Source organism: Barbus barbus (genome assembly GCF_936440315.1).
Source record: "Barbus barbus genome assembly, chromosome: 50".
Classification (NCBI taxonomy): Eukaryota; Metazoa; Chordata; class Actinopteri; order Cypriniformes; family Cyprinidae; genus Barbus; species Barbus barbus.
Genome location: NC_136728.1, coordinates 2407939 through 2432671, shown reverse-complemented (window position 1 = coordinate 2432671; position 24733 = coordinate 2407939). Strand labels below are relative to the sequence as shown.

General features: G+C 37.3%; 3 protein-coding genes across 3 annotated transcripts in view; 2 read left to right on the top strand and 1 right to left on the bottom strand.

The window, feature by feature from the left end:
• LOC306868295 (leucine-rich repeat serine/threonine-protein kinase 2-like) overlaps positions 1 to 3763 on the top strand; it is a 39846-nt gene extending 36083 nt beyond the window's left edge. The window contains exons 48-51 of the mRNA XM_079414406.1: positions 828 to 980; positions 1577 to 1797; positions 2353 to 2430; positions 2627 to 3763. Of these exons, the coding sequence (XP_079270532.1) occupies positions 828 to 980; positions 1577 to 1797; positions 2353 to 2430; positions 2627 to 2748 (574 nt within the window). The 3' untranslated portion in view covers positions 2749 to 3763. The remainder of the gene's footprint in view (positions 1 to 827; positions 981 to 1576; positions 1798 to 2352; positions 2431 to 2626) is intronic.
• A 609-nt stretch (positions 3764 to 4372) lies between these two features.
• On the top strand, positions 4373 to 18349 carry LOC306868438 (ATP-dependent clpX-like chaperone, mitochondrial). Its single transcript, XM_079414601.1, has 15 exons — positions 4373 to 4550; positions 4706 to 4774; positions 5907 to 6061; positions 6148 to 6268; positions 8890 to 9035; positions 9206 to 9365; positions 10505 to 10546; positions 11356 to 11532; positions 12398 to 12562; positions 12909 to 12997; positions 14452 to 14616; positions 14707 to 15009; positions 15331 to 15423; positions 16814 to 16920; positions 17283 to 18349. The coding sequence occupies exons 2-15, from the start codon at positions 4720 to 4722 to the stop codon at positions 17368 to 17370; spliced, it is 1866 nt and encodes a 621-aa protein (XP_079270727.1). The 5' UTR covers positions 4373 to 4550; positions 4706 to 4719; the 3' UTR covers positions 17371 to 18349.
• Positions 18215 to 24529, bottom strand: spi1a (Spi-1 proto-oncogene a). Its single transcript, XM_079414602.1, has 5 exons — positions 24289 to 24529; positions 24016 to 24106; positions 23646 to 23818; positions 20215 to 20368; positions 18215 to 19703 (listed from the first exon to the last, which is right to left on the bottom strand). Exons 1-5 carry the CDS (start codon positions 24319 to 24321, stop codon positions 19387 to 19389), a joined length of 768 nt encoding a protein of 255 aa, XP_079270728.1. The 5' UTR covers positions 24322 to 24529; the 3' UTR covers positions 18215 to 19386.
• Between the last annotated feature and the right edge of the window lie 204 nt (positions 24530 to 24733).

The following is a 24733-nucleotide window of genomic DNA, read 5'->3' as shown; positions in this document are numbered from 1 at the left end:
CCTGATCAATATGGGCTTGCTTCATTTCAACAAATGGTTTTTAACCAGATGTTGGTCCTCTCAATGATTCAGCGGTAAAACATATGGATTTGCTCCCATTGTCAGAGCCCTTAGGGAGCCCTTACACCCATTTGGCTTTCAAATTCATCCCAAACATGTTCAGGTGTGATCTTTGTGCAGACTTGTCAGGTTTTTTCAATGCCAAACTCACTTTGAGCTCATGACATGTCACAACAGAAAAGCACCATCCACTATTCTTTTAAAACATTTGTCTAATGTGATTGCATGGTCATATTTCATGCTTGATTACTGTACATGCTAGTGATGTGTCTATCTGAAATATACTTGACATTTAAAAGGGGTTGTCTACATTCTTGAGGTCGGTCATGTGGTGTATTTAGCACTAAAATAGCTCCATTAGCGTTCAAGACAGATAAGGCATGGAAGAGATACATGTTCATATTGTTGAGTCATCCAGCCTGATATTAGCTCAGGTATGAAAAACAGGTTAAACTGATTATAATCTGCAGATAATAGAAGCCATGTCCTTTATGATTGGATCCAGTGAGATTGTATAAATGAAGGGGAAGTATAGTAAAGGGCCAAACACAGAACCCTGAGGCACTCCCAGTGGTTTGCTGATAATATTTTGCCAATGAAGTAATACTCAGAATTCGATGTTCAGTTTTTGTGATGTCCAGATCAGAGAGAGTAGATTGGAGATTGTGGTGATTCATCACGTCAAAGGCAGTTAAACAGCCTCTTAAAAGGAATTTCTTGGTGATGTTGTTCAGTTCTTACGCATGTTTATCCGTTTGTTTGTTTAGGCAGCAGGGTCGAATCAGCAGTGATCCTTGCATATCACGGTTAGCGGTGGACAAACATGTGTATGTAAGTAAAAGGGGCGGCCACACTGTGGAGGTCTGGGATAAGAAGACTGAGAGGATGATGAACCTCATTGACTGCGCAAAGTTACTCGGGTGAAACTCACTCACACACTTTTTACCCCATTTACACCTGTTATTAACATCCATTTCATATTATCTGATCACAAGTTGTTGGCACTAAATACAAGTATTTAGGAAGACAGAAATGCATGTGTAGTGTTAATGCTAATCTGGTCTGTCCTGGATATCAGTCAAGGATCGCCTGCTTGGCTGTCAATCACCCATTGCACTAAAATAAGATATTAAATGTATTTGGTTCAGAAAATAGCTGTCCGATTAAAACAAAAGTTGGAAATACACTTCATGAAAGATCTCGGATTTGCTTCATATAACATGAAGTGATCATGTGAAGCACATCTGAAGTTCATATGTTATAGGAGATTGACTGAAATGACCATGAACATTCTGGATGAAATGTCATATTTGTGGCAAGATGAAAATTTTAATCATTTGGAAGCAATAGTTCCACAACTTTTTGTGCTTTGTTTCATGAAATCAGAGAATCTTCACATTTGAGACTAAGTATGCTAAGTATTGGTTGACCACATGTGAACAGATCACCCAAGACAGATGTTAGTAGTAGGTTGACCCTAACTTCCTAACGTTTCCAATTTATATGTCCACAACAGATTAAGTCCCAAAAAGCCCAAAGCCCAGAGTGAGGACCAGTCTAGACAAATGGTGCCGTCTTCGGCGACTGTGAAAGCTCTGTTGGTCCAGCACAGCGGTACTCTGTGGATTGGGACCAAAGCAGGACACATCCTGTTGGTGGAAGTCTCCAGCTGTCAGCTACTGCAGACCATCAGCCCTCACTGCCACTCCATACGCTGCATGGGCTCTGTGCTGCTAGGTGCACTTCCCGTTTCCTGTGTTCACTTTCTTAACACACTTGTCAAATGAAACATTTCACTTTTACCAGTACATTAATTATGTTTTAATAATCTTCTGTTGTGCTCTGAAGAAGTACACTTACTCTGATGTGTTAACATACTGAAGCACAAATAATGCGGTATTCAATATTACATGTTAAATATTTTAAATGTACTGAATTGTTTCAATAGAAAGGACATTAACGTATGTTTTAGTTTTACATTCTGCAGTACACTTGTAGCATATTTTAAAACGGTACACTTTAAGCATGTTTTAAAAGTTCAGCTAATTGCATTTAATATAAATTTACACTTCATTTAATTGCAATTTACGTCTGAAAAAAATAAATCAATTATATTCTTGCAAAGTATATTATTTTGTATTATTTACTAGTGGATTTTGTTCTCAAGGCGTATATATATATTCTATATATATATAGGGATTCTGTGTGTTTTGTATGTATTAAATTGAGTTACAATTGCTTTGAGTAATCTCTAACAGAAATATGTATTCCTTATTTTCTGTTCTTTTGCAGACACACTCAACCAAAAGAATGTTATTCTAGTACTGGGTAGACGGCAACGCATGTCACAAGACCAAATCAAAACACAAGGTAACAATGTTATAAATTCATACAGGTTCATTATTTTAATAATAAGTCAAATTAAGTTAAATTCTTTGCATGAATTTCATTTTATCTTAAAAGAATAAGGAACATTTGCTTCTGCGTTATATCATGAGCCCTTCAAATGATTACATGATTAATATTTATAATCTGTTGATGTTTGCTGTGTTTGTGCTCGTCCCAGCTGAGGATTCAGTGCTGATGCTGTGGAACAGTTCACTTCCTATGGAGGTCAGAGATCTGATCAGACACCGTGAGCTACGAGACAAGATCACCAGCAAAATGAGAGAAACACTCCACAACTGATCATCCTCTCTGTCTGCGCATCATTTCCTGTCACGCATAAGCTGAGAAACATGTAACATTACTGTTTACATCATTTTAAGGCACATTAGGGAAATTTCTGCTAAAAAAGTTCCATTGTCTACGGTCAATAGTGCAGAATGAAGCACAGAACTCACATTCAAACAAAGCAGATGTCTGTTGTAAACACGGTCAATCTGCGCAAGAAAGAGCAACATGTGACCGAACCTTTACTGCTTTGATAAGGGACCCATGTGAAAACGCAGTTAGTGTCAGATTATTTTATATAGTCAAGGGAAACGTTTATTTTTGTTACATCTCATATGTAGCTGTGCATTGATATGTTTGGATTTTACAGAAAACCAAAAGGAATATTGCAAAAGCTTTATTATTATTTTATAGTATTTATTCATAACATGAAGCCATAAGAACAGAGCAGAAAGCCATCATTTATCAAAAATATCTCTAATACCTCTTCTACAAATGCATTACGTTTAGTTTTCACTATGATACAATAGTTGCTACTGCTGTTAGCATCATGGGAGCTCAGTGGATGAACGGAGGTAACTAGCACCACTGTCATAAATAAAGAAGATTATGTAATTGTGCACTTTTTAAAGGAAATTCCACATTAATGCTAGTAATGAGATTGATAAATGCAAATATGTCAAATTCCAGAATTGGTAATGAAGTATATTTATTAAATCTCTGTGTTAATTGTTTGGAAATGAAATTATTCTGAGCAATAAGCTAATAAAGTTACACTACACACATTCTCTGACCACATTAACCCAGTGATTAAAGACTTTCTTTTAGGTTAAGAAGTCAAGCACAACAAAATATAATAACTGGAATACAAGCCATAGATAAAGATGCAATGATAATATTTTTGTTACAAATATGACTGTTATTATTATTTTTTGTTCTTAGTTGAGGGAATGTGATTATTATTAATGATTTATATTTGTATGTTGCATGCCAAGTATGTTTTAATAAACTTTTTTTTTTCATTTTGTATAACTTTCTATTTTCATCTTTTATTTCCCATTATTACATACATAGAGGACATATGCCAAATTAAAATACTATAAAATATAACTAAATATTTGAATAGAATTATTACAAATATAATTTATATTAAATAACGACATCATTGTTATCACTACTAAATATTAATACAATTTAAAATGACAGTAACAATATGGATATCAATTAGAGATCAAGAACAAAAAAAATATTTTAATAAAAATTAATGCAAATAGGATTTATATTATGTACTAATGTATTTTGTTTTTAAATAACACAGTAACGTTCTATTGATATCAATGGTCTTTGGAAATAAAATAAAAACGCGAAAACAGAAGAAGAGTCACGTGCTCCGACTTGAAGGGGGTGGAGCTTAGCTGTCCTGAAGTTTTTTAACTCTTCACTGTACTTGTTTTAATTGCTCAGTACTGTTATTTGTGAATTATTGTTTCTTATTAGCCTACATTTTAATAATAATAATAAAAAATCACTTTATAGACATTTCTTTTAAAGTCCTGACATCGAGCGCCCTCTGGAGAGAGAAGCACTTTATGTGTGACTCGAAACAGCCTCGATGGCCCCGCCCCCTTCAGCATCATGTGACACAGACAGAGCTCTCTCTGGCCACGTACGTCACTCTGACCCACTTGATGACAGCAGAGGTTATATCACCCGGATCAACACTAAACTTCATATAACATCGCTTCTGAGAGCAGCATGACCCCGCTTCAGGCGTGTATTCCGCTCAGATCCTGCTGTTAGAGCCGCTTCCAGCTCCAGTGAGTGTGTTACTCATGAAGTTTCCCGCTTGATAAAACATGACTGTTACTAATAACATCTTGACAGCACTTAGCAACTGTATTTGTATTATTAGTTTAGTGGCAGTATGTAGTACTATACTGTAAATTTTGACTTTTATTATTATTCTCATCAGATCTGGTTTTCAATATGTCCTGTTCATGCAGACCTGCAGTGAGGGTGATTATAAAATCAGTCCATAAAGGTGAGTCAACACTCAAAAAATACTAATAAACAGCTCAAGAACTGTGTAGTGCACGCAACATTGATTCTTAAAGGGATAGTTCACCCAAAAATGAAAATTCAAGTAGTTCCAAACCTGCATGAATGTGTTTGTTCTGCTGAAGAATGTGGGAAACAGAGCAGTTCTGGGGCACCATTGACTTCCATAGTATTTTTTTTAACTACTATGGAAGTCAATGGTGCCCCAAAACAGCTTGGTTACAAACTTTCATCCTTTGTGTTCAGCAGAACGAAGAAACTCCTGCAGGTTTAGAACTACTTGTAAATAATGGCCGAATTTTCATTTTTGGGTATCCCTTTAACAGCAGATGAAGGCCAGGTTTTAGTTCCATGGACGTTCCCAGAATGTACATTTTTAAGGGTTGTTATCCTCAAATAGGAACGTTTTAGTTTTAAAACTCCTCGGTGCAGCGTTCTGGGAATGTCATAGTTAACATTGCATGAGAATCTTATTATTTGTTTTTCCAAAAAGGATCAATTCCAGTATGTTAAATATCACTGGCATGCTTGAGAGTTGCTGCCGCTTGAACAACGCTTGAAACCCAGCCAACAGAATATAATCTAAGTGAGAGTGTTTATAATTATAATTCTTTCATAAATTCATTGAGCCCAAGGTTGATTTAGTTTCCGCGACTGGTTCGGTTTAATCATCAGTACCATGATATAGTAGCGGCATCTGATGCTAATGTTGTGGTAATGATCAGATTCACAATGGTGTTTAAAACGATGGTAAAAGAAGTGCACTTGAACATACTTTTAAAAGAGTGCTTATTACAGAAATAATAGATACTTAACTAGAATAGTTCTCAGTATTTGCTGAGAGTTTACTCCCCTCGGGCCATCCGAGATTGTTTCTTCATCAGATTTGGAGAAATGTAGCCGTGGATCCTCTGCAGTGAATGGGTGCCGTCAGAATGAGAGTCTAAACAGCTGATCAAAACATCACAGTCCATCAATTAATGTCTTGTTAAGCGAAACGCTGCATGCTTGTGAGAAACAAATCTATCATTTTTAAGTTTAAACCTCGCTTCCGGCCGAAATGTGAGTGAGCTGGTTTAATTGTTTGTTAATATATTGTGTGTTGTTTCCTGCAGGTTTTTCTCGCTCGCGTCTCCAGCTCTTCAGCCACACTAGAGCGGTTTGTGATGAAGTCCATCTTCCTCCATTCGTGCACGTGAGGGCGTTTTCACAGACAGCAGTGTGTTTCGCCTCTAAAGATGGTACGCCCAGAGACGGCGATGGCGGAAAGGTGCTCTTCAGTCTTCTTGTTACATGTCCATGACTGTTTGTTTGACGTGTGAGATATGCACAGGTACTGATGGAGCTGTTTTGCAGAAGGGTGTAGGTGAGGCGGGTGGAAAGCGGGCGTCAGGTGCTGGAGGCTCAGGGAAAGGTGGCAGTCAGCTGAGATGCCCCAAATGTGGAGATCCTTGTACACACGTGGAGACTTTTGTGTGTAAGTATCACTCTTTCCATTGTTGTTAAGTTTTAATAATGATATGAATAACTAGGTTCCACATAACCAGTCAGTTTACTGAATAGCATTGTGAGTGTTGCCATTTTTGGGGCAGATACTGTAAATGACATATTTGCAAGAGTGTCCACTTTAATAAAGCCAAAAAAAAAAAAAAATACAGTTTAAAGTACCACATTCTTAGAAATGTCTGTTTGTATTAATGTTGATTTTATATGGTTTTGAAAAAAAAAAGTAAACTAAACAGTGAAAAAGTTTTTTTTATTTAATTACAAAATATTTACTATTTTTTTTTATCCTTCATTATGATTTCTAAACAATTATACCACATTTTCAGTATATATATATATATAGTGCCTTGCGAAAGTATTCATACCCCTTCATTTTTTTTCACGTTTTATGTTGCTGCCTTATGATAAACTGCTTTAAATGACTTTTTTTTCCACATCAATCTACACTCCACACACTATAATGGCGAAGCAAAAAAAAAAAAAGGTTTTTGACATCTTTGCAAATTTTTTAAACTTAAATGATTCCATTGCATAAGTATTCAAACCCTTATCTGGGACAATTGGAATTGAGCTCAGGAGCATTCATATTGCTTGTAGGTGTTACTAGACTTTGAGTGAAGGTAACCTGTGGTACATTCAATTGAATGGGTATGATTTGGAAAGGCACACGTGTCTTAATAAAAGGCCTAACAGCTGATAATTCATATCAGAGTAAAAACCAAGCCCTGAGGTCAAAAGAACTGTCTGTAGAGCTCAGAAACAGGTCTGTGTCAAGCCACACATTTGAGGGGTCAGCATCATCTCTTCTCAGGTGTTTGGTCAGATCAGATCTTTGTAAGGGTTGGATCCAGACTGAAGCTTGTGTAATTCCTAGTTAACTATCCCTATTCTAGAGTTTAGGAGCCAAAGGCGAAAAAGCTTTACCTCCTTTAGTGAACTTTGCTATCCTAGGTACTACCAAAAGTCCAGAGTTTTGTGACCTTAGGGAGAGGGATGGATTGTAGCGAGCTAGAAGACTAGTTAGGTAGGCAGGAGCTAAACCTAGCATCACTACAACACTCCACCGATCTGGGCTTTATGGCGGTGTGGCCAAGCTCAATCCTCTCCTCAGTGAAGACACGTGAAAACACACTTGGAAATCGCAAAAAAGCATGTAAAGGACCCTCAGATGAGAAACAGGATTATCTGGTCTGATGAACCTCAATTCCAAGCATTATGTTTGAAGGAAACCAGCTCTGCACATCACCTGCAGAGTACCATCCCAAAAGTAAAGTGCGCTGGCAGCAGTCATGCTGAGGGACTCATCAGAGTAGAAGAAAAGCTCAATGCACCAAAATATTGAGATCCTTAATGAAAACCTAGTCCAGAGCATTCAGAACCTCAGACTGGGCAGAAGCTTCCAACAGGACAATGACCCTATAAGTACAGCAAGAGTGGCTTATAGACAGCTCTGTGAATGTATTCGAGTGGCCCAGCCAAAGCCTGGACTTGAACCCAATCAAACATTTCTGGAGAAACCTAAAAAATGAGCGTCTGCCCCCATCCAACCTGACAGCTTGAGAGGTGAAGAGATGAGGAGAATGGCAGATAATTGCCAGTGATGATAATCAAAGCTTGTCGCATCAAACAAAAAATATTTGAGGCTGTAAAGGTGCTTCAGCTAAGTATTGAGTTTGCTGGGTATGAAGGGTATGAATATTTATGCAATGTACTTATTTCAGTTTTTTATTTTTAATAAATTTAGGAAGTAGTGACAATTCTGTTTTTGCTTTGTCGTTATGGAGTGTAGATTGATGTAATTTAAAGCAGTTTATCATTAGGCAGCAACAACAAAATGTGGGAAAAAAATGAAGGGTATGAATACTTTCGCAAGGCACTGTATATGTATGTGCACACACACACACACACACATACGTTTGTTTTTGTGAATTGGGGGGACTCTCCATTAGTCGTAATGTTTTTTGTACTGTACAAACCATATTTTCTATCGCCCTACACCAACCCTACACCTAAACCTACCCCCTTTACAGGAAACTTGCATTTTTGCATTTTTTTAAACTTGCATTTTTACTTTCTCAAGAAAACTCATTATAAACTCATCATTACCCATATCATCATACAACTTTTTTGTCCTCATATGTCTCAAAAACACACACACACACATATAAGGTGAACGTAATGAAATTAATCGTAATTCGGTGACACATGAAACATGTTAGATGTATTCAAGTCATTAAATGCAATTCATAAATAAAATGTATCTTTTAATAAACTGTAGGTAGGACAAAGAATGAATGTTATGTCATTGACCTAGGCATTTTGTTCAATTTGTTTTGTACAATATTGTGTTTTGTCGCCACGTGATGCCCAGATTAAAATCTGCCTCCTGAATCAAAACCAATGGCGAGCCATACAGATGATTATATGATCTGTATTAACTGCTCAAACTATGTTATAAAGAGATGCTCGCCTTCCAAGGTTTCCTAATGCTTCTGTTGATGTAACCGCTGGTTGTGGCATCTAGATATTCATGCCTATTGTAATAACTTTATCTCAGTACCTGAACAACTCTCTTGTATTTGCTGCATACAGCCTCCACACGGTTTGTGAAATGTGAAAAGTGCCATCATTTCTTCGTGGTTCTGTCTGAGACCGACTCTAAGAAGGGTTTGAATAAGGAAGCGGAGAGCTCTGAGCATGTTAAATTAGCTCAGAAACCCCCTCCACCTCCTAAAAAGGTACCGTTCCATCACACCATACAGACATTATTACATTAACTTAAGTTCATCTTTGTGCAATTTGATCAACTTTTTGAAAGTAGACTACTCCAAGCTAACCCTGTGACACCAGTTCTTAGAAATGCAGTAAACATCTCTCACACGGGCTTCTGTTGTCTCAACCGCTTCAGATTTATGCCTACCTCGACAAATATGTTGTTGGCCAGTCATACGCCAAGAAAGTGTTGGCAGTCGCCGTCTATAATCATTACAAACGGATCTCCAACAACCTCCCAGCAGCAGGCCGACAGCAAGCGGAAACCGAGAAACAGAGTTCCCTCTCTCCCAGAGGTTTGTGTTATATCATAATCTGCCATGCAGTAATAAAATAAGCATCTAAATGCTTTAAAATGAGCATGTTGTTCATGTTTTTGTATCTAATGTTAACAAATTAAACATTACTGTAAATTGTTACCCTAATTTTGGTCTTTTAACAGCATTCAGTGTATCTCAACAATTAATTTGTATTTTTTTTTAACTAAAACAAAAACACCATGTAGAGATTTCGGTGAATATTTGCAAGTGATGATACGATAAAAATGCAAAATTTGCTTTGATGCTTAAAAAGGGATGGTACTTATCCTGAAGTCGTTCAAAACCTGCATGCATTTCTTTCTTCTGCTGAACACAAAAGAAGGAATATTGCTGGTAGCCATTGACTTCCATAGTATTTTTTCCATACTATAGAAGTCAATGGCTACCGTCTAACTTTAGTCGCCCACATTCTTCAAAATATCTACTTTGGTGTTCAGCAGAAGAAAGAAACTCGTACAGATTTGGAACAATTAATAATGGTTTAATGATAATAGTTTTTAATTTTTCTGCTCACCAAAGCTGCATTTATTTGATTAGAAATGTTATTATAAATGGAACTCTTTTGTATGGTAATACATTTAGAAATGTGATTTATTCCTGTGATATAAAGCTGAATTTTCAGTGTCACGTGATCCTTCAGAAATCATTCTAATATGCTGATTTGCTGCTCAAGAAAAACATTTATTAGTATCAGTATCGGTGTTCAAACGTCATATTTGTGTGAAAACCATGATCCATTTTTTGCAGCATTTTTTGACGAGGAGAAAGTGCAAAAGAACAGCATGCTATTCAAAATCGATTTTTTTTGTAACTACGTAAAAGGTCTTTACTGATACTTCAAATCAACTTTACGCATCCTTGCAAATAAAATCTTTAAAAATAAGTGCTACTGACCCTAACTGCTTGTTTATGGCTATTTTCTTCAGCTCAGTGATCTGTCGAGTCGTTTGGGGGTCTGTATAGTTTGTCAGTTGTCCAGAATTGTATCTATAGTACTCCAGGCACCTAAAGGAAGAGTCAGCATGTGAACTTTCTCCTGCTGTTACTGTTACACAACTCATGCTGTGGTGTTAGCTGTGCTCATCATGCTACGTTTACTGCCCTTTTCTCTGTAGAGTTAGAGATCAGAAGACGTGAAGATGAATACAGGTTTACAAGTAAGTGATTGTTTTGTGTACTTCACTTATGCATGCAGTAAAATAACCTAACAGGGGAAACATTTTAACTTTGCTGTGGCCGTATTTGTTTGCTCTGTTGTACAAACGGTCAAATTTACAGACACAACATGACTCCATGTGTACACATGGACCATCTGTGCTTGTGTGCGGGGCACTTCAGGATCAGTTGGGTTCGTCGCTGACCTCCATGAAGTTGAATAAAGTTTCACAAAGTTGACCTAGTTGCAGCTCTCATGGTCTCTGGCCATTCAGATTTCACACTGGGGCTTCTGTCCGTTTGCTGCTTATTTATAGTCTGAACGTGGGCCAGCAGGATCATACTGGACAGGGCTTGGAAACTAGGCCGTTCTGATGACATCATTATGGCTTGCATAATAGTAGCCTAACTTGGATCCTGAGATATGAAATGAACATATGAGTAAGCTCATGTTTACCTGTGAATTTATGAGAAATGGTTTCGAAACTAGAAACTTTATTAAAGTAATAGTTCATCCGGAATTAATAATTGTCATTAATTCGTCCCTGAAATACAATTAAATATTTAGCAGAATGCTCTTTTTTTACGCAAAGAAAGATCCAGAACTCTTCCTCTAAAAGCAAATTCTGCACTTGACTGAAAATCTGTGTTTGGTTACTTCATATTTTTAGAGATTTAGCCCACAGGGGCTTCTGGGCAAAAGCGGCTTTGACTGCTAAATTCTTGTGGTGTCATGTTGCTTTTTCGTGTTTAAATAAATAACACATGATCTGGTGGATGGAGATGTGAAGTAGTTTGGTTGATTTCTTAGAGCTGCTTCAGATCGCTGGCATCAGTCCCCATGGCAACGCTCTGGGTGCATCTGTTCAGCAGCAGACCAATCAGCAAGCTCCTCAAGACAAAAGGGGCAGGGACGTGCTTGACTCCGCCCACGCTGATATTAAGCTGGAAAAGAGCAACATTGTGTTGCTGGGACCTACTGGATCAGGTTAGTACAGGATTTCCACAGAACTCTTTATAGCACCAACTGGAGGCCAATTTGAATAAAATTTGGTGTATTCTTGCTTGCTGGATGAGGAGCTGCCATTTATAATTTAAATTACCAGCTGCCAAACATAAATGCTTTTGATAAATATTTATGCAATCTAAATTTTTGGGTCAACTTCATGAAAAAATACCATTTCACCAAATACATCTGCGTCTCAAAAAATTAGAATATCGTGAAAGTTAATTTTTTTCTTGTAAGTTATTTCAAAAAGTGAAACTTTCATATATTTTAGATTCATTACATATAAAGTAAAACATTTCAAAAGTTGTTTTGTTTTAATTTTGATGATTAGAGCTTACAGCTCATTTTGAGATGCACCTGTATGTTTTAATAAAAAAAAAAAAAAATTGACAATATTTTTATGACAATTTAACAAACTATTTGTGGTAATGATAATGACTTGTAATGATTTTTTTTCTTTTCTATCACAATAATGAAAATTTGAGGGAAATTTTGCTTATTTGCCATGCAAATGATGCAAAAAATCATAATGACCCTAAATTTGGCCTTATTTTCTTAATGCAAAACTTTATATTTTTGGTAGAAATATTACACAGACATTTACAGTATTTGTGCAATTAATCCTTTTAGGATATTTTAGCACTTTTATTAAAGACTGAACATCAAGAAGGTGATCATACTCTAATCTGTATGAGAGAAAACCACAAAACTATTGTGACATTATCAGTACAAAATAGTCTGTGCAAAGTCTGAATCAAAAATGATTCAGTTTAATGAAATGTTAATATTTGATCATTTGGATGTATATTAAAACTTTGTATTTTGAAATGATTGACATTCATAGGTAAAACCCTGCTGGCCCAAACCCTGGCTAAATGCTTGGATGTGCCCTTCGCCATCTGCGATTGTACCACCCTGACGCAGGCGGGCTATGTAGGCGAGGACATCGAGTCTGTTATTGCCAAACTTCTGCAGGACGCCAACTACTCAGTCGAGAAAGCCCAGCAAGGTCAGTCTCTCAGACTTTAGAATTTTAAACACGTCCTCTTAGGAAAAAAAAAAACACATTTTACTAATTTTGTAACTTTTGTACACACATGTTCTGCAGTCGTATGAAGCAAGCACATTAAAACAATGCCGCCCCACCAATGTGTAATATTTCGTTTAATAAGCAATGGCATAATCTTTCATTTCAAGGAACAGAAGCTGACTGATATAAAAACGCTTCCATGCGTGACCTTTTGAACATTTCACAGAAACATTTTGATTCCTCTTTCTAAGTTAACTATTTTTAAAAATTAACCCTTTGCATTTGGACATCTGTGATTTGTCATTCATTTGTCGTTCTCTTGCAGGCATAGTGTTCCTGGATGAGGTGGATAAGATTGGCAGTGTGCCTGGAATTCATCAGCTGAGAGATGTTGGGGGCGAAGGAGTTCAACAGGTCTGTGACTATATTTCAGCCACATTCATGTCTCCCAAAGCTCTATGATTCTGTCACGGCCCATACACAGTTACTGGCCTATTAAACTACTTCACACTGCTGTAAATCTCTTATCAGAGCTACTGCCGGACGCACACCCAGAATTGTAGAATGGACATTAATATAATTTATTTACAAGTATTGATATGCAAGTAATCAACTGGAGTTGTTTTTTAAATTAGATATTAGTTAAACAAATCCATGTAAATCTAAGGAGCTGAGAGCACAACAAACAACAACAGGAAATTGTGTTAGTCAGTTGATCATAATTTCTCTTATACATAACTATAGATTAAAGGGTTAATCTATCTCAAGTAGTCATGCGGAAGTTGCTTGACTGTGTTTAACCTTTAAATTTGTGTTTGTGAGATCGGTTTTGTTCCAAGGAACATATTTGGGGTTTCCGTAAACATGCGTTTAACAAATTTGTTACAAAGACAGCCACTGTGGTTAAACTAAGTTAAATTAATTACCCCACCCAATACTGATACATAGAGGTAATTATTTAAAAAACAGAAAATAAGCATAGAAATGGTCCAGCAATCAACTTTACAATGTTTGGAGCACATGGACTGACCCTAAACAATTTTAGTGTGGACAGACAAATGACTTATCTCTGGAAACTCGTTACATTATGCTTGGTTAGAAAACACTGTAAATCGCTGCTTTTAATATGAAAAATAACATAAAAATAAAAAAGGATCAATAATAAAGGCTACTGCGCACTAGATCGACAGATCCAGACAATGAGGACAGCTAATAGCAAACAGTGAGACCAAAAAGTGTGTGGGTTTACTGAAGATCAGATGTACCGTAGCATTTTGAATCATTTGTTGAATCATTTAACTTCACATGCCAGATGGCCGACCAACAGAGCATTGCTGCAATCTGTGTTTGAGATGACAAGAACCTATACAGCAGGAAGGAAGAACAGGAAGGGTTTAATCTTGTGTACTAATCTGCATGACCAGGTAGTCTAGTAAGCCGTCTGTGACAGTCAGCTAGTAATCAAACACTATCCCACGGGTTCATAGCTGTCATAGTATGATTATTCAGCTGGGCAACACCAGCTCTGTTGAATTGTTATAGGTAGATTAAACTTAAAAGGTAGGAAATCGGTTTCTTAATGGTGCCAGCTGTATTGTTAATATCAAAAACAGAAGCGGACCAAGAACCGAACCTTGAGGTACCCCAGTGGCTAGCTGTTGTGTCTTAGGTGTCCTCGCTTCTGAGAAATTCTTTAAGAATCAACTTGTAAAGCAGGACACAAACCAGCAACGAGTAGTAGGATAGACAGAATAATGTGGTAATTCTCTGCAGAACAGCATGAAAAAAAGTTGAATTCTGCTGGAGATTTGTGTAATTTGTCATTATTGTCAGATTTTGAATGTTGGCGTTCCTGTGTGTCTGTTCAGGGTTTGCTGAAACTGCTTGAGGGAACAATCATTAATGTTCCAGAGAAGAATAGTAGGAAGTTGAGAGGAGAGACGGTGCAAGTGGATACAACCAACATTTTGTTTGTGGCATCAGGTGCTTTCAACGGGCTGGACAGGATCATCAGCCGTAGGAAAAATGAAAAGGTGATTTTTCTACAGTAAAATATAATTGCGTAATGTCTTCAATATTTAACTGATTTTGGTGAGTTATACTTTTTTTGACATTTCCTACAGTATCTTGGTTTTGGAACACCCTCTAACCTCGGAAAAGGACGTCGAGCTGCAGCAGCTGCAGATCTGGCCAACAGCTCAGGGAATGAATTGGATGCAATGGCAGAGATTGAGGAAAAGGACCGGCTCCTGCGGAACGTTGAAGCACGGGACCTCATCGAGTTCGGCATGATCCCAGAGTTTGTGGGCCGTCTGCCTGTGGTGGTGCCACTGCACAGTCTGGACGAGGAGATGCTGGTGCAGATCCTTACAGAGCCTCGTAATGCAGTGGTCCCTCAATATCAGGCCCTCTTCAGTATGGATAAAGTATGTACAGTATATCATGCAGCATGTACACCAAGGGTGTCCAATCTTGCTCCTGGATGGCCAATATCCTGTAGTGTTTTGCTCCAAACTGCTCCAACAGACTTGCTTGAAAGTTTATAGTGATTCTTAAGACGTTTATTACCTGGTTCAGGTGTGTTTAATTAGGGTTGGAGCTAAACTCCACAGGACAAGTGGACCTTCAGGAGCAGGATTTGACACCCCCAAAATACACCAACTGACATCATTGTAACCCATATTTTATACACCTTTAGTGGTTCTTGCTTTATCAGTAGTAAGTCTAGTTATTCATTTTTGTTCCAGTGTGAGCTGAATGTAACTCCAGATGCATTAAGGGGAATCGCCCGTTTTGCACTGGAACGGAAGACAGGAGCCAGGGGTCTCCGCTCCATCATGGTAAATAACAGGAATTAAAACCTCATTCAACCATCATTCAGATGAATTCTGTAAGGCCACATTTACATTGCAGTCCTTTTTGCCAAATACGGTTTGTTCACTTTATCCGATTGTTTTCTAACAACCAGCTTACGTTTTCTTTTAAAAGTGAGCCTTCTGATATCGGCATTTACGCTGTACACTGGGAGACGGAAACAGGGTTGCCAGGTCTGCAAATCAAAACCAACCCAACTGCTAATCAAAACTACCCTAATCACTTTTTTTTCCCCGACAGGTTTCCCATTTAGCGGGAATCCCCCTCTGTCCAAATAACAAAGGAAAGATATCACTTTAACCTATGGACTAAAAAAACAACCCATTGCAACAGTGTAAAATAAGCAATACTGCTGGTACTTTCCTGGAAAAGCGTCCACTTGAGTCAACGTCATTTGCCACAGTTGCTTTTTCAATGACGTACGACTCGGAATATCCGATCTATCGCTAATGGCAGACGCAGATGCACAGATCCAATTGATATCAGATTTATTTCCATATATTACATGTTTATCCGATCTATCCGTGCCACATGAGAGGAAACAATCGGAATTAAGTTACTTAAACCATGTAATGTAAATGCGGCCTAACACTGTGTCCTAATTACATGACAAGATTCCAGCGACAAGCAATTTCACATTAAACGTGACCGAATCAATCAAATATCACAGCCAATCAGAAGTCTGTGTGGGTGGGCTCTCTCTCGAAGCACTCTGCTCTTGCAACCAAATGGATAAGTTTATAATCTAATTCATAAATATGAATCCTTTTTAACATTATTAAATGTACATACTGAGTGACTTGTAACATCTTTATGGAATACACTGGTTGGCTCGCAGTGAGTTCACAGTTTTAAAGTACATCTTTGCTGTAATTTATTTTCAAGATCTGAGGTAAATTGTCGGTTGTGTTGCTTTAAATTTTGGGTATAAATGCCATGCAATATGATCATCAAACTCACATGAGACACTTTCAACGCTGAATAAAGCACATACTCTGTTGTTCCAGCCGCGACGTCGTGGAAATAGAAACTGTTTCTATAATAGAAATTTTGTGTGTCGCTGTCGCAGCTAGTTAGGACAAAAACTCAGATTAACATGGAAAAGATACCTTTTATTGGGTGTCGCGTGTTGTAAGTCAACGATGTCCAATCCTGCTCCTTGAGGGCCAACGTCCCATGGAGTTTAGCTCCAGCTTACTTGGAAGTTTCTATTCTTCCTGAAGACCTTGAGTAGCTGCTTCAGGTGTGTTCAAAAGGGGTTGGAGGTAAACACTCCAGGACAGTGTCCCTGCATGAGCAGGACTAGATACCCCTGCTGCTGTACATCTCTGACGTGTGTCATCTCTGGTCTTTCAGGAGAAGCTCTTGCTGGAGCCCATGTTTGAGGTGCCTCAATCTGACATCATTGCTGTGGAACTGACTAAGGAGGTGGTCCAGGGAAAGTGTGGACCACGCTACATTAGGTACAGCCAGGTTTTTACAGTTTTTCATAAGCTGAAGTGGCTAATGTAGATGTTAGCAATCTTTTTTTACACAAAGTGTATTCTGGAGATTTTTACTTTTTATTGAATCCTGAATCAGTCCAGTCCTTTCAGACCTTCAGATCTCTTTTGAAATCTTCAGCCACTTCAGTAGATCCTCAACATGTATTTACAAAAAGCATGAAGCATGGACATGCTTCGGAGCAACCTGTAATGAGTACCTCTGTTATTTGCAACTCAAAAAGTCAGAAACTGTTTCGCCAGAGGCTCCCTAGCCATTTTTTGAGTCTGGAGCCCCAACTAAGAATGTGCTAAATAAACTTTGATTTGTGTTTGTGATCTAGAGCTCCTCCCAAAGAAACAGAGGAAGAGTTTGACTCGGCCTCTGAGGAAGACAACTGGCCCAGACACGCCGACGCCGCCAAAAACTGAATGTGAAGCTGTTGCGTGCACAAAATCTCAATATATATTAGACAGCAAAACGCCATCACTATGGAGTCCTTCCAGCCGGACCTAAACAGAGAGCGGTGTTTGCAGATTTTTTTAAATGACAGCACAATGAACAACATGTATAACATTAAATATGGTGCATTTAATAACTTAATGCAGATATGAAAGTGTTATTTACACTAATGTAGCGGCGATCTAGCTTATTTTCAATCTCTGGTGATTGATAATATCTGTCGAAAGATAATTATTCTGTACTTCTAAAGGTGTTAGTGGGTGATTTGTTGCTTGTTGTCGGTGTGTGAACATTATAAGGGAAGTATACCGATTATGTGAAATTTGAAAAATGTTGAATTTTAGTATTTCTGGTGCATAATACACCTATGCCATATGTCCTTTTTCAGCAGGACACACTGGGATATTTTCTTATGCCTCTGTTTTAACCATGATGTTCAATTCTACAGCACAAGCCTCTGTTACATATCTAGTTTTAGGTTTTACTGCTTTCTTAAGAAGAACTGAACAAAAACAATGTGTGATAATAAATTTGACAAAAGTTGCACACATTTTCTGTGCTGTCTGCCTGTGATTTTTACTTTCTGTTGCTTTAGTAGCTTTTTTTTTTTTAGTAAATCTAATTTCGGTTTCGATTTAACTCTACATACACGAATCAAAAGACATGACTCTGTTACTGATTTCTCTGGTTTCTGTTTTGCTCTCCTATTTAGTTTTCATAATTCAGCTCACCATTTGTTTCCATTAAGAACAGAAACCAAATCCTTTAAGATAAAAAATAACTTTGGAAAATCCCTAAAGAGCAATGAAATCACAAGTTCTGAGAGTCATTTATTGTTTTTGTATGCGAGGCCTGTTTTTGATGGTCCTCTGGGGGGCAGCATAGAGCAACATCAGTTCATGTTATGGTCTGCCAAATGATTATTTTTAATAAAGTATTTTAAAGTGTAATTCGTAGTAGAAATCTGACAAGTTTGTATAGTTGCATAAACAAAAACCAGATATGTGAGTTTTTAGAGTTGCACCTGTATTATAAGTTATTACCCAGTTTGCATGCTTGTCCCTGGTTGTACGTGTCTGATTAATATTTTTAAGTATGTAATTTATATGTAAATAGAAACAGAATTGTTATAGTGCCTCAAAATCTTTCCCACCATTCACTTCATTTACTTTTTCTGACATCTACCAAAACGATAGGTATCTATAATGTATAATAATACTAAAATATAAATAATAAGGATAATATCTATTTTGAGTGCCTGTCATTGGACAGCTCCAAAGTGTGGGGTCAGTAAGATATTTGTTTAGATAGAAATACTTTTAAAATATATTTTCAAACATGCTCCTCGTGAATTATATATCCCTCGAGTGTTGAATCTCATAATCACGAACCCAACAAAAAGTAAATGAGCTATTTTCAAGGCGGACTTCCAGGGTCCTTTATTCAGCGGTATGACACCTCCACATAATATAGACAGATTTGTAGCATTAATAAGCATAAAATAAGTTAAAGCTTTACTTATTTGTGTGGATGAAGCATATGGAAGTCAAAATAGCTGAACACGTTGAAATGAGTTAAGTGTAACATTAATATAAGAATTATATTATTAAAATTGTATTATGCATGAAGTTTTCATAACTATTCATTAAGAGACTACATGAAATATTTACAATTCATTTGTCACACCGTTGGACAATTGAAATGTAGCAATACTGAAATCAAGCCGATTTAAAAGTGTAAAAGAAAACTATATATTGACCAGATACAGCATCAAAACACAGAAGCATGTACTCTTTTACAAATACAGAAACTTTAACCTTCAAAATGTCTTTTGTCCATGTCCATTTGTCAACTACTCAGATATTACATCCCTAGTTTAACTACACATATTACATATCCCTGAGATTACATGTTTTGCTGCAGAACAATGGCGGGAGAGAATTTGTGAATGTTGTAGATAAGAGACACTGGATCTAAAGGAAATGTCAGTGATGATACTGCCTCCTGTCCGTAGTCATCCTCCTCAACACCTCGCTGCTGAACTGGTAAGTCAGCTTCTTCTTGACCTTTTTGACCTCGCCGGTCTTGCCGTAGTTGCGCAGGGCCCTGGCCATCTTCTGGTAGGTCATTTTCTTGCGGTTGCCCTTCTGCTGGCCCCAGCGGCTGGCGAGTGTCTCCTTGTGTTTGGAGGAGAACTGAAAGATGCCTCGCTCTCTGTCCACCCACCAGATGCAGTCCCGCATGTCTCCGTCCTGCAGGAGGTCCAGGAGGAACTGATAGAGACGCACTTTCCGCTTGTTTCCTGCAGAAGTTGATGTTCAGTTTTAAGTCTGGATTGCACACAGTCCCATCAGCTCGCCACTTTTCTTACCAATGATTTCTTTTTCTACTTCAACGGAATATCGTGGTTTAAGTACAACTTAAGATCTGGGTGACACTTTATGTTGATAGTCAACATTAAAGTACGTCAACTTATTCTACTAACCCTAAACCTACCCTACTGAGAGTTAGTAGACATGTAGTTACAAAGTTTCTTATAGTTAGTAGAATGTCTAAAGTGGACTATCGAATGCAAGTGTAACCTGTTTATTACCTTATTATGGAAGTTTAGTGGCCAGACATTCTGGAAAGTTTATAGTTAAACGCTTGTAGGTCATATTTTTGGTGCTTGTAATAATTCAAGCTACAGAAATAATAAGAGTGCTACTGTAATATGTTATAGCACTCAAGACCAGTTCATTTGAGTAAGTTGAGTTCACGACAAGACCAAGACCATGAAAACAGTGTCTTGGACTCAACACCTTGCAGCTCACCTGATAGAGAGCTGGAGATGCCTGGATGTCTGTCATTGTCCTCCTCACCCTCGGACACCTCAAAGGGTGGACTGCGTCCCCCGGCGTCCTCATCATCAGTACTGCAGTGGGGGACGGGGGACCGCTGGTACAGTGGGTGGGTTACGTAAGTATACTGTAGAGATAAACCAATAATCATCAGTCTTGCCTTAGTCTACCTCTTCTGTGGCTCCTTATACTAAAACATGAAGTCACACAATCAATGCTATCACCCAACTCAGACAAAGTTTTTTTTTATGAAGTGCACTAACTCTCAGAATTAGGACACATCTATGGAAGTTAACTGTATCCAATCCACCTAACCTGCATGTGATTGGACTGCAGAGCTCCCTGAGGAAACCCCCTGACACGGGGAGAGAACCTGTAAACCTGACTCGAAACCAGGGACCTTCATGCTGTGAGTTAAGAGCTAAGCCCCCATTCCACCCAACCTGCATCCATAACCTCAGTGGGACTTAAGCAGGTCGTCCAAAAAGTATGAATGAGGTTATACGTGCAAACTCACACAAATTTGCCACCAACTTGCCAATACGTATGAAAACCTGCACCCCTAAAAAAACCTCAATTGGACATGAGCTGGTCAAATTAAATTCGCCACCAGTTTCCCAAAACATACAAAAATATGCAATTTTAAGTAAAAAAAGTACAAAAAAAACATGAACCTGCACCTTAAACATAACCTTCATTGGGACATGAGCAGGTCATACGAAAACAACTAATGAGAATGTTTGAATTTGTAAGAATGTGCAACCAGTTTGTCAAAACGTGACATTTTTAAATAAAAAAGCGTGAGCTTGTAACATAAAACTGCCCCTCAGTGGGCATGAGCAGGTCATAGAAAAACAAAAAACAAATGAGATTACACAAATTTATATGAATTAATCAACAGTTTTCCAAAACAGTCAAAAATGTGTGCTGTCAAATGATTAATCGCATCCAAAATAAACGCTTTTGTTGACATGATATGTATGTGTGCTGTGTATATATATATTATGTATACATAAATACACACATGCATGTATATATTTCAGAAAAATGTTAAGTTTATATATTAAATATATTTATTTATAATATAAAGTATATGAATATAAATATAGACACGTAAATACATGTAAATATTTAAAAAATGTATACTGTATGTGTGTGTGTGTATTTATATATACATATAATATTACACATATTATGCAAACAAAAACTTTTATTTTAGATGCGATTAATCGCGATTAATCGTTTGACAGCACTATCAAAAATATATTATTTGTAATAAAAAGTAGTGAAACTGCACCCCTAGTCCAACTAAGATTTCATGATTTTATGAGAATATGGCATTAATTTGCTAAAGTGTGCAATAGTTACAAACTGCCAAGAGACTGTTGTCTAAATTGTAATTTTACTGAATATCGGATAAACCAAAAGATCAAACAAATTCAAATGATCCGGTGATGTTTTGTGATTAGTGTATCAATCGGACATTCCCCCACAAGCATAAAAATGCATTTTTGTTCATGATCTTATATAAATATCAAATACTTGGAAACCACAGAATTACTTTACATTGAAAGAGGAAGTACAAAAACTCAGTGTCAACAGAAAGGGACACACAACGTCGTGTTCCCAGATTTACAAATCAAGTGCGCATCACGTTTTGCTTCCAAATCAGCCCCGAGAACCACAAAGTTTCATTTCTATCAGCAGAATCACACAAACACATTTAGTGCATTAGTAAACCTTTGAGATGACCTGTTTATTATTTCATTATATTTGGAGCGGTGCATCTAAAATGAGAGTTTGCATTACGTAACACTTGGTTTCAACGTATTTAATGAGATAAAAGCAGGTGCTATGCTATTTGTTAACATTCAATGGCAGTTGCTCGGCTGATAAAACCTCTCAAATCTCATTCACGCTTGCCAGTATTCAATCACGCTGGGCCAAGATGCACTGGACCAAGGGTTCAAGGGGTCAAGATACTCCCAACACCATCAGCCTGTGTGCTTTCGTTCTAGCGATGCCAACAGCCAAGTCAGGAGGCCAGTTAGTCACATGGTGTGGCGGCTCAGGTGGTTGGCTCAAAATATGCATTTCCAGAACTAAGTGAGCAAAAATGCACATTACTTCTCCTGGTGCTGCATGAGCAACTGTCATGTAGATTATAGAAAAAATGCCCTGACAACGATACTGTCTACACTGGATGCGACTCGACACTGACAGTAAACTGAAGCCCAGGTTTATTTCTGGAATTGCGATACTTCCGACAACAGTACGAATGGATTTAGACAGCATTTAACTATTAAGCCTAATTTTATGATGCATTTATTTTGTGTGCGTGTTTGTTTTGTAATATATTTATAATATCATTTATTCTTGTGATCAAAGCTGAATTTTCAGCATCGTTACTCATGCCTTCAGTGTCAGAAATCATTCTGATTTGCTGATTAAGAAACATTTCATATCATTTTCAACGGTACTTTTGTTGTGTAAAGTATTATATACTATGGGGTAAGATTTAATATAATAAAAAAATAATAATAATGCTATTTCAAATAAATGCTGTTCATCGAATCTTATATTCCTCAGAGAATCTGAAAAAAGGTATCTCAGTTTCCACAAAAATATTAGACAGCACAACCATTTTTAATATTCATAACAATACTACTGCAACTACTACTAATAAAACATTGCTTGAGCAGCAAATCAGCATATTAGAATGATTTCTGAAGGATTGTGTGACACTGAAGATGCTGAAAATTAAGTTTTGCGATCACAGGAATGCATTTCAGTTGAAATATATTATAAACATGTATTATAAATTGTAATAATTCTTCACAATGTTACTGCATATCTGATCAAATAAATGCAGATTTGGTGAGCAGAAGAGTCTTATTCATTCCTGGCAGTGTATGTGTTGCTGAGTTGCATGTTCGAAAAGCTTTTACTAAAACCGTAGCACACTCTAAAGTCCACGTTTGCATCAGATAGAGAGGCTTGACTGTGATTGTGTTGGGCTCGCAGGTCTTGTGTAAATGTGTGCAGCAGCCTTCAGTCAGGAAAAGACAGTGTTGAGCAATCGGTCTGTGTCCTCCGCTCACATCCTGCCCATCTCTCTTTCTCTTTTACACTGTTAGTCACTGAACCAATATTAATAGCTGAAACTTTTTCCTGCAGACTAAAAACTAAAGTAAAATGAGCACAACTTTAATAACTTTCTTATTTTACCGAATAGAATAGAATGAATTCTTTACTTCTATTGAAAGGCCACTGTTAATCAGTTCAGATAGATAGATAGATAGATAGATAGATAGATAGATAGATAGATAGATAGATAGATAGATAGATAGATAGATAGATAGATAGATAGATAGATAGATAGATAGATAGATAGATAGACTAACCTGTGGAGGAACGACAGGTAAAAGTGTTCCCATTCCTGAATCTACGGATGGATGGAAGGACTCCACGTCTCCATAGCGATATGTGCTGGGATGCAGCTCGGTGAAATGGTTTCCTTGAGGCGGCTCAAATTCACTGTGATGGCCGTGGACGCTTGTGTATTCCCATCCACTCTCTTGCATGACAAAAGGGAGAATAAATTGAGTCGGAAGTTAAATTTAAAATAAGTTGTTGGGGAAATGTATTTTTCTTTTCTTATATATATATATATATATATATGTTATTTAGTTTATTTATGTTTATCACACACACACACACACACACACACACACACATACACACACACACAAACAAAAAACCCGTAAAACTCACCAGGATGAGTCTGAGGGTCAGTACTGAGATACGGGTAGAAGTCATATATCGGCCGAGCATCTGGATCATATGGAATTAATTCTTCTGACATCTTAAGAAAAAAAAAAAAAAATTAAATTCATTCATTTTTCAGTTTTTTTATCTCTCCATTTTTGCCTATTACCTATTTATATATAACAGTTCACTAAATTGTACTTATACAAAACTTCCTAAATTACAAAGAAGGAAAAGTCTCAAATGTTTGAAACAGAATGCAATCTCTCATGTACTTACAGGTGCAATAACATCCATTCTGTAATGCAACATGAAGCCCTTCACTCATATATCTTCTCCTGCAGCGTCTATCTCACAGTTTCCCACCTGTTTACAGAATATTGCATAACGTGGAAATTACTTCACAAGAGCGCTGTACTGTGGTATCTCTTTTCAAATCGGCAAATGCGTCAGATCTTCTTTTCAAACTCTTCTGCCTTCAGCTTCACTGTCCTGATGTGACAAAGACTAAATTTCCTGTATTGCCTATAAGTGATTAAGATGACCTCACTGAAGGATCTGGACTCTGATTGGTCAAATGCGGCGTCGACTCTTGATTTTTGTTGATGGGTTGGCTTTATGTGTATCTCTTAGAGGATTATGTTTTAATTATAAATGAGTAAAGTTGACAGATCATACATTTGACCAGTTTTAGAAAGATTATTTAATAAATTGTGTGCACAAT

Excerpts from the sequence above, each read along its gene's own strand:
- spi1a (XM_079414602.1), bottom strand. The coding sequence starts at position 24,321 with ATGTTGCATTACAGAATGGATGTTATTGCACCT. Across the intron at positions 23,819-24,015 it reads TGACCCTCAGACTCATCCTG|AGAGTGGATGGGAATACACA; the intron begins GTGAGTTTTACG and ends TTGTCATGCAAG. Across the intron at positions 20,369-23,645 it reads TACCTGTCGTTCCTCCACAG|TATACTTACGTAACCCACCC; the intron begins GTTAGTCTATCT and ends TTATCTCTACAG.
- LOC306868438 (XM_079414601.1), top strand. The coding sequence starts at position 4,720 with ATGTCCTGTTCATGCAGACCTGCAGTGAGGGTGATTATAAAATCAGTC. Across the intron at positions 6,062-6,147 it reads GAGACGGCGATGGCGGAAAG|AAGGGTGTAGGTGAGGCGGG; the intron begins GTGCTCTTCAGT and ends GCTGTTTTGCAG. Across the intron at positions 9,036-9,205 it reads CCCCTCCACCTCCTAAAAAG|ATTTATGCCTACCTCGACAA; the intron begins GTACCGTTCCAT and ends CAACCGCTTCAG.